This window comes from Halictus rubicundus, chromosome 13 (genome assembly GCF_050948215.1).
Source record: "Halictus rubicundus isolate RS-2024b chromosome 13, iyHalRubi1_principal, whole genome shotgun sequence".
NCBI lineage: Eukaryota > Metazoa > Arthropoda > Insecta > Hymenoptera > Halictidae > Halictus > Halictus rubicundus.
In genome coordinates, this window is record NC_135161.1 from 13,563,948 (window position 1) to 13,576,112 (window position 12,165).

At 46.1% G+C, this 12,165-nt stretch overlaps 1 protein-coding gene across 2 annotated transcripts in view; it reads left to right on the forward strand.

Moving 5' to 3' along the window:
* Window positions 1–12,165, forward strand: part of LOC143360296 (EGFR adapter protein) — a 162,942-nt gene that overhangs the window by 121,565 nt on the left and 29,212 nt on the right. Inside the window, exon 1 of one of the 2 annotated variants that reach the window (XM_076799013.1) lies at window positions 3,033–3,386. The exons of the other annotated variant lie outside the window; for it this stretch is intronic. Coding sequence (XP_076655128.1) covers window positions 3,162–3,386 — 225 coding nt within the window. The 5' untranslated portion in view covers window positions 3,033–3,161. Of the gene's footprint in view, window positions 1–3,032; window positions 3,387–12,165 lie in introns of those variants that run through there. 2 annotated transcript variants of the gene reach the window in all.

Genomic DNA, 12,165 nt, shown 5'->3' on the forward strand with positions numbered 1-12,165 from the left:
TTCGGGAACCGTCGCCGGGCCCGACAAGGCCCGACCAAGAAAACTCTGCTGGCTAGATCTCAAACCCCTCATTCTCTTCGCCCCCGTGTCGCTTTTAACACGTTCGTCGCCGCGTCACCCATATATGGATGACGGAATTATTTGTGCAGGTTATAAAATGAATTCTTACATTGATATATTCATTGTACTAAACTTGATTAGGATCAGTAACATGCAAGAAGGTTGGAGGATTACTCAGTATCATACATTTAATTTTTTGCAATTTTTATTTCATTAAATAACTCACGTTGATTTTATGGAATTTTTGGGGTTTCTAGTTGGGCGTTCAAAGTGTTAAATCTCCTGTGAGAAAGTAATTAGAATATTTATTAACACTAGGTTTACGGGAACCGTCAAAATGACGGATTCTACTATTATTAGTTTACGATTATTGAGATTGTGGAGATCCATCTACGTGGAATTACTCAACGAACTTATGTCCTGAGGTATATATTATTTAAAAAATGACTGAGAACTTGGGTAGACGCATTCTTCTTATCTTTATAAAGTAATGTAAAATACTCACTTTTCATGCTCCGTAAACCTAGTGTTAAACTCCAAGTGCACAGGAACGTATAAAACATGAGTTTACATTAATTTTAGAAGATTGCCTAGATTGTGCAGTTTCATGCCAAATAAAAATTGCATAAAGAAACGGGAGCTAAATGCTTTTTAGCCTTTCAAATGGCACCTGTTCAGTCAAAAATCCACAAAGAAATAAATATACAGTGACTTCTCTATATATGTCGCCAAGGCCTGGACGGTAAACGTCGCGGAACTATCCCCACTACCGCGGGGTATACCGCGTGAGGGGCCAGGAGGCTCGAAAGACCTTGGTCGCCGAGGAGTGTGAACATGACAGGACTCGAATATGTCTCCTGAACGATACATGACGCTGACGAGACCCGTGTTGTTGACAAGTATCGTACACATATGTGCAGAGGGGTGTGTCCAAAAGTGAATTTTTCCCCTAAAGCAGCACCACCCGAGATTCTCGGATTGTCAGTCCGGAGGGACGAATCCCGTTGTAAACCTGGTCGTTGCGATCGCCGTCGACGATCGTTCCCGTGATGCCTCGGCTGGTGCCGATCGGCGTCTCCGTCGGAGCGTGTCCGGTGACGTCCAGCGGACGTCCCGCACGAAATGGAAGACATCAAACGTAACGTCCGTAGTCCAATACGAGTCCGGCGATCGTGTGCCGGCATGGCAGGAGGTCAAAGAACGCGAATCGCAAACTCATGCGATCGGCGCGTTGCCGGCCTGACTCTCTCTCCTTCCCTCTCTCTCTCTCTCTCTCTCTCCCTCTCGCTCGTTCTCCCTACTCTCTCTCTCTCGAGAGAGTATTCCGGAGAAGGAGAGAGGTCCGGGGGCAGATGCAAGGTGCAACGAGGACAACGATACCTGGTATTCGCCAGCTGCCGTTGAACGTGTTCAATGCCGCAGTTGGAGCAAGAAAGCGGTCGGGAGAGAAGAGATCGGTCGGCCGTGCGACCGGTGGTGGGGATAGGAGCCGTGTGGGCCGCCGGTGCTACTCCTGGCTTCGTGTTCCTCTTTCGACTTCAGTTTCTCCTCCACACGTACACCGGGAGGTATAGCGTTCGCCGAGAGCCGGCTAGCATGCTCTAGGCCGGCAGCCGAGAGACCCGTCTCACCAGCAGCGCGACACCTGGACCGGCCCCGACGGACCAGGTATTCGCTCGAGGACCCTACCGCGACAGGTTACCAGCTCTCGCGACAGTGGGAACCAACCCATCCTTCCGGAAGATCCACCGAACTCTCTCTCTCTCTCTCTCTTCATCTCCAAGAAATCGCGAGATCGATCCGCGCGAAGCTACTCGGGTGACTCTTACGGGGAAGGTCCCACGATATCGGAAGAGTCGCTGCTAGGCCCGGGGTGACTGGGGACAGTCTAACGGAGTCACAGCCCGGGGGAAAACAAAGAAGAAGAAGAAGAAGAGGGATGTGCCGTCGTCGTCGTCGGTGAACTCTGTGGATCGTTGATCTCGAGATAAAACAAACGAGAGGAGGATCGGGTGAACGCGAACGCGAACGCCTCGCGGATATTACTGTGATCGTCGTCGGTCGGCGTCACCGGTGTGTGTCGTTCGGCGGTAGTCGGCTCGCGCAGCTTGAATGGGAATGATCCTGGGCCTGACTGCTACGTCACCGGGGTCGTAAAGATAAAACGGTAGGCGGAGGAGTGGAGGAGAAGAAGACGAAGAAGAAGGAGGAGGAGAGAGCGCGAAGAGAAAATCGCGGGGAGCTAGAGCGGTAGACGCGGAGAGCGAGTTGACAGTCGACGAGGACGAAGCGAAAGGCAGCTCCGAACTCGTTAACCGGTTTCCGCGGATCGGCATGCAGAACGACACTCGGTGAAGACTACGTACCTTGCGCGCGCGCACGCACGCTCCCGCGCCATCGCGAGCAAAGCCCTCGATCTTCCGTGCGTGTCCCACGCATAAAGCGATCGGACCGGTCCGCTGGATCAGAGAGACGGATGATCACCTGCCAGATAATATACTCGAGGTATACACTCGGCCCTAACGCCCCGCTCCCGGGGAAACCATTGACACCGAATGCGACAGAAAGACCGGCGTCGGCGAGAGACAGTTGGCAACCTTCAGTCGGCAGGCTACCGGAGGCTTTGGCGGAGCGGCTACCGAAATAGAAGACCGGTCGAAGTGTCGATCTTCGTGGACCCAGGGATATTTCGAATCGTGGTTTCTTCGGGGGAGGTTCACGGTCGCCGAAGTGCGAATTCCACGGGAAATTCCACGCCGGCCGATAATAAGTGAACGAAGGGCGAGGGCTCGGTGCCCGCGAGCCGGTATGCCGCCCTGGCTACACCGTTTAGAAAGTGTGCTGTTAGGTGATCCTGTGAACAAGTGTGTGACCCAGGCCCGAGCGGATTCGGTCCGAGGAGTGTTCGTTTCGGTTGGTTGTGTTGTGAATATTTCGATAGTGAATACGGATCGATGATCCGTGTCGATCGATGGGAGGACGACGGGTAATTGAACGGAAGTCGCGAGCCAACCGGAAAAATTAGCAAAATCTGGCGAAAGCCGCGAGCCGTGCGCTTCGAGCCGAGTTGGAAGACGAAGAGGTGCAACGGTCGCCGTGGCATGAGGAGGTTCACACGCAGGCGCAAAACCCTGGCCGCATTCTCTGCGATTATGGGACGCCTTGGTAAAGGCTCGCAGAGCACGACGAGGCCCATCTTCAGGGTGCAGTATCGCAAGCTTGTAGACGAGTACTCGCAGCAACAGGAACAGCTGAAGTTTATGCCAGCGTTGCCCGACTACATGTCCTACTGCTGTTGTCGATGTGGTCACACTCAGAAACTCAAAGTAAGTTCTTGCCGTGTACGTGTGTGTGTATGTACTCGCATACTCTTCGGGGCGACCCGTTGGTTTGACGGTGGGACTTCGGTTGGCGCTGCCACGAAGTCGGGTGTCGATTATGCTTTTGCCAAATTGTGATTTATGCATGAAGAAATCGGCTGGGATGGGACGGTGGAAGATTCGAAAAATCTGGGAATATTGCTATAGTGTTTTCAGTGTGAAAAATTTATTAAAAGATGAAATGAATTTTTACTTGACTCTTGCTGCACAAGAGAATTAATTTATCCAGTCAGCAAGACATCTGTGATTTTAACGAAATGGTAATCACGGAAAGATTATTAAATTAAAAAACTGTTTGAGATATCGGTATAATTTTAGTATGGAAAATACAGGGATATTCATTTTACAAGTACATAAAATTTCAAAGGACCAATTTTAAAGGGACTAATTCGGGGACTTAGTTCAGTTAGACATTTGTATTTTAATAAAATGGTGAAGCACTATTGAATTAGGGTAATAGGCTATTATTGAAAGGGTTGTTTAAGATATGGTTGCAATTTTCGTATGGAACATAGGGGAATATTTATTTTAATATATGAATATACTTGATAAAAATGATTAAATGAATGAAATTTATAGTCTTAAACGACCATAAAATAGTCTGAAAGTGCATCTCCTACGGGTATCCATTAAACGATGCATAATTACATTCTGACCAACGAACAATAAATTTTAAAAACGCTCGAAAAAATAGTACCAGAATATTTTCTCGAAATGATAAAATCGAATGGTAATTCTGCCATAACACCCAGGAAACATGAATTGACGTACAATCGTGTAACCACTAATGAACCATAAACTCTGCCGACGAGGGTAAAGAAGTAAATCACCTATATTATAATCAATAAAATATTCCAATAAAAACAATATCAAAAAGATCCCGCAATTCGAAAGTCAATTACAGGCCTACTACTTAACACAACATATATAATTAACTTAATTGCATCTAGCCAATCATAAGTGAGACAACAGCGAGCCGGGAACGCTAGTCCGGCAATTCCGGATACAATTATACAGTGAAAAATCCAGTTTGATTATTCCGTAAAAAGATGCAGGAAATTCAGAGAGAGAAAGAGAGAGAGAGAGAGAGAGAGAGAGAGAGAGAGAGAGAGAGAGGGAGGGAGGGAGAGAGAGACAGAGAGAACAATGCCGTCAAAAACAGCTCGTTCGACCAAAGACACAGGAACCGTTGAAACGATCCGGGGGGTTCGTTAACATCTGTCAGCATTCTTCTTAGAGTCCCGTCGCACATATTCGCCGAGCCGGTCCGTTAGCTATGCGCCGTATTAATTAATCGCAATTGTATCGCGGCCCCGACATTCCTAATTCGCGGAAAAACGAGCGCCCATTGTCTCGTGAAAAAGGGAGGATTCCGGCTAATTGACGGCCAATGCTATTTTCGGAGCTGGAAGACGCGGCTGGTAGACTTATTTTGTAATGAGCGTGAGACAAAGGAAAATAAAGCAGAGCGAGCGTGGCACCCGGCTCCCCGTGAAACAAGAGTTGCTTAATCCCACCTTTTACCGCGTCCGACGAACAAGAATCGGCGGTTTTCGAAACCTGTCATGAACAAAACGACCGACGGGGGGGGGGGCAGGAAGACGACGATTATCCGGGGGCTGGTCTCGGGAATCGCGAAAGGGTTGAGTCGCGTTCGAAAATTCTCGATGAATACGGTAGTTTCCGAAATCTGTTACACTCGCATTTACACGAGCCATGCCCACTCTTCTCCCACCACTTAGTGCCCTATATCAATAAACAAGAGGATCAAATTACTAAAGGAGACAGACAAAGAAAATTTCAAAATCAGTCATCTCTCTCCTATCTTCCCGAATGTGGCACCAGTGGATTGCTGAGATTCTCCTGGTTAAAACGAGCCCAAACACGACACAAATCGGACCAGTTTTATACTTAATGAAAATAACATAATTAAGAACATTCGTGCGATTCCTGTACACGAAGTCTGTAAAAGTAGTCCGATTCACGTCGTGTTTGGGCTCATTTTAATCGGGAGAATCTCAGCAATCCATCGGTACTGTGTTTAGAAAGGTAAGACGAAAATTATTGGATCTAAAATTTGTTATTGCGCGTTTATTTTTCGCGACATCCTGTTGAAGTGTCGAATCTCGGCCGTCGGTGCTAGACAAATCGCTTTCGCTCGCTATATCCACTGTATTAGTTTGTCCTGTCGATTCCTCGAAGAGAAACGCTGCCGTGTAACGCAAGAGTGCGACTTCCGGTTCCCGAACTCCGCGAATTTAAGCAAGCACTACTCTAATGGGGCAGATCGAGCCGAAACGATTTTCACATGCTCAGGAAAGGAACCCGGCGCTCCGCGGTAACAACAACCTGTCACTTCTCATGCTATTTCGTACCTGTTCGACCGGTCGACGTGTTAAATAGGTCTGCTATCCTAGTAAGTCCTAAACGAACTGGTTAGGCCGAACATGGCCGACGGAAAACGGACACGAGAAAATGTAAAGAGCAATGGAGACGAACGTGCGTAAAATCAATTTTATTTCGCATCGTAAATTAGATCGATTACAGCCGCGAACAAATTTTTCATCGTTAAAATATTTCGACGTGAAACGGAGGTTTTACCGGATTTTTGGGCCCGAATGGCCCACAGCGCGAGGCCCCGTGGGTCCCAGAGGAAAAAGCTGGAATTTTCAAGGTTTCAAGGAAGTCGAACCGAATATCTAAAGCGAGGAAGGAATTCGTCGGAGGGGAAGCAAGAGGCTCGTTGTCGTACCAAGAAACCGCCGGCTATCTAACCGAAATACTACCGAACGCCAAGCATTAACATTAGCTGGAAGAGCACTTGATCATCTCCGATAACCAATCTACGACACTCTGAATAGTTTCTGTGCACTTCGAGCAAGGAGGAGACGTTCGTCTTGCGCAACAACTCTGTTAACTAATTATTGGTACAGCGCTGTTTGAAATTCCATTTTAAATGTCGGAGTTGAACGGGCTCTTTGTTAGCACGGTTATTTTTTCAATTTACCACTCGTGCCCGAGGATTTTCTCAGGGAATTTTTCAATGGCTGTTGCAATTTTAATCGCGGAGCAACAGGTCTCTCTCGATAACATAAACATTTCTCCTGGGATTAAAAGACGATTTTAATTTTCTTATTAATGCTTTTCATTTTCGAACCTGTGATTGTTAAAAATTTGTTTCTCGTGGTAGGAAAAATGTTTAAATTTATCCAGATAAAGGAAACGGGGGAGGAAGTCAGTATTTTCTTTTCCAGGATTATGGAATTTCAAGCAAAATAATAGAGATAAAACTTTATTTCTTTTCTGAATAATTTTAATGAATTGCAAATGGCAGAAAAATATTTTTGGAGTATCTCGAGTAGTCTTGCATTTGGTGTATACATATTTTAATTCCTACAAAACCACGCAGCTATTGTGTAAAATATTTCTATGATATTTGAAATGGCAGAAATATTTCGGAGCTGAAAATTGTAATGAAACGGATGTTTAATTGCGATGATAAGTGTGAGCGTGTAGTATAGTAGTTCTCAAGAGGTTCCATGTGGTTCTGGAGTCACCAGATGAGTGGTCCAGAGGTGAATCCGTTCGAACGTGTCCCATCGTGTTCGACAGCGACCGACTCGGTAAATGATTTTTAAAAATAGTAAAGGTCGATTTGGGTGCAAGTAGAACGTCGGATCAGCCTATCAAGGCGAATCACCGATCATTCGAATGCATACAGAAGCCTCTTCGAACAGCCTAACCTTAGCGATATTACCGTACACGAGGGAAGAGAGCCGCAGTGGAGAGAAAGAGAGAGAAAGAGAAAGTGCGAGAGGAAAGAGAAAGAGAGGGGAGGGGATAAGCCGTGGGATCGGACGGGCACATTCCTCAGGTCCGTACTTATGGCTGTTCGTGGCATCAGATGCCTCGTGCTTGCTGCCTCTTGCTCCTTTACCGATAGAGTGCCTGCATAATACTGATATTTCACCGGGGTCCTCCATGCCTCTAACATACTCCCGCACTTCAGTCACCGGGATTCAAGAAGCTCGGAATTTCGAAAACATACTAATCTGACGGCACTGGTTTACCCGAAAATTGCCTTTTGTGCTTCAGAAATTCACTTCAGGATTACCAATAAATTCAAAACTAGAAGACTATAGCCTCCAGGAAGGGTGGAGAAAGCTTTGCAGGAGTTAAATTTTAATTATCAGTATTTAGATAAATTTTCTGATTTTGTCAGATTCGTGGAGAAATAATTTTAGACTAGTATAAATTGATTCCATGTGGAGTAATTATTGATTCAATTAATCGTTCTGAAAATTTCTTATTACCTTTCGAGAAAACTTCAGAAGGAGAAATTTGGAGATAGTAAGCTCTCCGTTCTCCAGATTTTGACGAAACAATACAAGTCCACGAATTAACAAGGAATAAAAATTTCCCGCCAAGCCCAATAGATTAATCTGTATCGTGGTCGCGCCGGCGGTTAGGGTACACTCTCCACAAAGGCTCAAGGATTTCGACACAATAAAAAGCTGTTGCTGCAGCGAGACCGGCGCGCGTGCAGTCTGATATCCGCCCGAGGTTTCCGCGCGGCTGCGTAAAAGCAAAAAGAAAATGAAAAAGAAAAACAGGAAAAGGAAGGAAGAAAATGAAATAGGGAGGAGAGTAACCGTCGAGGCACTTATCGCCGTTTTCCACGTAAATCGTCTTCAATCCTTTTTTAACTCGGCCCTTTAAAGTTATGCTCGGGCCAGACACATTTATCGCGATGCATTCGCTCTAGTTCCTCCTCCCCGTGACACGTCGCGCGCGCTCGCGCGCTCACGGTTTTCCCACACTGGCAACTAGCACAATTTAGATAAACCGCAGCAACGGGGCGCGGAGAGATTAAAAGGTTAGCCGAGGAAACAGAGTACGTTAATTGCAGCCACTTGAACCGCGACCTTAACAGAAGTAACGAAATGACTGGGCCATACCTTGAGCACCGTCTCCCCCTCCCCCGCTCCCCGAAAAACCGTATTTCTCTAAAAAAAATCTCATTTTTACGTGACTGCCGCCGCGGAAGAAACGGAACAAGTGGCCGCGTCCGTTTAACCCGGGATTATTTCGAGAACACGCTCGCCGTACACTCGCGACATTTTAGTTCTCGATTTTTCAACTAAACAACCCCCAAATAAACATTAAGCTCGCTCTTCTTTTTTTTTTTTTTTGAAACGCTCTGTTCGAAATTTGTTGGCTGGTTTAATCGCCACAAAATTCTCCGGTACAATTTGTTTTCTATCCGCAAAAGGAAAATTTCTACCCTTGCAGTCGAGTTATAGTGTTTCCCCCAAAACGTAAAATTTTGGTAACGGATTTTCCCCAGGAACCCCAGTAAATTGCAGAATTAAGCTCGCTCTTTTTTTCCAGAAACGCTCTGTTCGAAATTTGTTGGCTGGTGTAATCGCCACAAAATTCTCCGGTAAAATTTGTTTTCTATCCTCAAAGAAAAATTTTTATCGTTGCAGTCGAGTTATAGTGTTTCCCCCAAAACGTAAAATTTTGGTAACGGATTTTCCCCACGAAGCCCAGTAAATTGCAGAATTAAGCTAGCTCTTTTTTTCAGAAACGCTCTGTTCGAAATTTGTTGGCTAGTTTAATTGCCACAAAATTCTCCGGTAAAATTTGTTTTCTATCCTCAAAGGAAAATTTCTATCGTTGCAGTCGAGTTATAGTGTTTCCCCCAAAACGTAAAATTTTGGTAACGGACTTTCCCCACGAAGCCCAGTAAATTGCAGAATTAAGCTCGCTCTTTTTTTTCCAGAAACGCTCTGTTCGAAATTTGTTGGCTAATTTAATCGCCTGAAAATCCTCCGGTACAATTTGTTTTCCATCCGCAAAAGGAAAATTTCTACCGTTTAGTTTAATAAATGCGCGGTCGAATTGTTTCCCGCAAAACGGATTTTCCCCACAGAGCCCAGTAAATTGCAGAAATTGTTTACTCCAAAAAAAAGAAATGGAATCGCGGAACGTCGGATTTTCGAGCGGTAATGAGGAATTTCTTCTGGAGAACGGTGGTTTGCGTTAATTCGATTGCAAATAATTTCGTTGTTCGGCTGTTCGGAAATCGAGGTAATCGCGCGCGCGGGCTCACAAAGGAATTTTCTACAATTGCTCGCGTGTCGGGGATAATTCCAGCAATTCTGATCGCATCTAACGTTGCTCGAGCAATTACGCAACCCGGCCGCGAGCCGACGAAATGTTAGTAGGTCCACGCAAGTCGGATTACCAATTCACCCTGAGATTAAGCGGGGGTGATAGCGAATGAAACTCTCCACGGCGCCGCATACTGTACACACACACACAGACTCTTATAACCGAACCCGCGAACGTATAATCGATAACCGGCACAAAGAACCCGCTAATACTCTCTCGGTTTTCTCCCGGCGTACAATACGCTCGTGTGTGGGACGAGCCGTTGCAGAATATTCTGACGTGTTGACCGTATATTAACACGCGCATCGACGCGCGCAAACGTTTCACCCTCTCCCGGTTTCGTAATCTAATACCGCGCCGCGCGGATCACTATGCCGCGCTCTATCACCTTCAACTTTATGCCGGACTTTCTTTCCACTGGTATAAATTTTCCGGTGAAACGAATGAAATTGAAAATTCCGAGGATTTAACGCGCCGCACGCATCCCCGCAACGCTGCGCTGCTAAAACGAACCGAATCTCGCCCACAACCATAACCGGGATAACGTTCGCCTTGCTGCATTGCTCGCGACCGTAATACCCACCTCTTCTGTATTTTTTCCTTTTGTTTACGTCGCACTGATCTTATTTTCCTATTTCTGATTCGGCTTATTATTATTCAACTCCATTTGCTTTCCCCGTTTGATATTTAACCTAATTTAGAGGTTCACCTTCTTTTCTTTTTCGTCTATTTATTGTTACTCGACTGTCGATTTTTGTTGCGAATTTCTAAACATCAGTTGTAAACACTTAATGGAACTATATAACACTTAATGGATTGTATTAATAATTCAATTTTGAGTGGATTAAATGTGCTATCAGTCTGAAATCATTTTTAATCACAGGACGTAATGAGACGGGATCCATTAGTAAAATAATTTTTACTTTCGAGAGAATTGATTTATAATATCATTTCAATCTGACTGCAGCATACAAAACGTACTGCAACAACACTGAAATAATTTGTAGTCACAACAATTATACCGGGGATCTTCGCTCAAAATAATAATTTTCTAGGTTACTTTCAAGACGTAGAAATCGGTATAAAATGGGGTTCCTCTTAACAATATTTTCAACAATTTCTCCGAGTCGGAAGATCCCTGATAAATAGACTGCGGATCTTTATGCAAAAAGTACATTTTATCTAACAAACTGGGATAAAATAAATATTTTATTTCCTGCTTAATATACTACTTAGTATTTAAATTCTTCAAATGCTTCCACCGTCTTAAATTAGGCCTACCCATTTTCGTCATAAATGCATAAAATCCGCAGTCCACTGATGAACCCCGTACCAGTGGTCGATTCCTCGCTAAAAACAATTCGCGAATAAAATAAATAAAAACTAAATATATCCGAAGGTAGTCCTCCACCAAATTTTAAGCACGGCACAGGCGCCGAGAGGGTGGCGAAATCCCCGTCCCCCAATAAGAATATCGCGCGGGGTTGCCCGAGGACGTCGACCACGAAGAGGAGAGCTGGCCCCTCAAGGTGGCTAGAGTCGCACTCGAGTAAATCTTGCCGACGTCTTCCGATGTTTTGCCGCGGGAGTCGGCCTCAATGACGTTCTTCAAGACTTATTTTCACGAAGGCTCGGAGACTTTCGTCGAACAGAGAGCGAGCGTCGAGCGAACGAAGCCCCAGCCCATCCCCCTGGGATCCCATTGTAACGACATTCTGGTCACCCTCTCCGCCTCTGTTGACAATGGAGGAACGCGCGAGGCTGATCTCACCCCCGGCGTGTCCGCGGACAAAACCTCCAAGTCTTTTAACGAGCCCTTAGATAATGGAGTCCAAAATTCGATCGGGTCCTCCGCGCCACCCTCGCCACTTCAACCTGGCGACTCCATCGGTGAATATCTCGGGGGAGGGAGAGAGGGGGAGGGGGATCCAGGTGGGACTAACTTGGCTCTTGTGCGTCTCCCCACAATGCCAGCCAACCCACATACGATACTCGTTTTCATCCTCCGAATGTGGGCAGTCGAAACGTAGATATTTCTGGTTAAGAAAAAAGCCACTCCAGGTGAGCCCCGGAGGGGAGGAGGGGGGCTTCCGAAGAAAGATAGGGAGCGAGAGAACGTTGATAGAATGAACGGGAGAGAGAGCTGCGCTTCCAGGTCGCAGACGTTACGGAATTCCTCTCGACATCAATAGAGCATCGTGCACAAAGGGTGGGCCATTATTGTCGGAGCACTTCATAGGAACTCCAGGTACAATATGAACTCTCGAGGCTCGGTCGAGGCATAAGTTACACCTGGTAGCTTCTCAATAACACATTACTTCCCCGGCAAAGAACGTAGTAATGGCTCCGTCGTGGATTCGTCGTGCCACTCGAACTCATTCTCTCCCTCGCAGCTCTCGGTCTCCCGCTCCCGTTTTGTTGTACGACTTTGAAAGCACCTTTTTATTTTTCTTTCTGTGGTATTTTCCACGGGCGAAGGAAGCTCTCCTTGTCAACCGCGAGGAATCCATGAGAATTTAATTGGCAACCGGGCTCTGGCTGGCCAGGG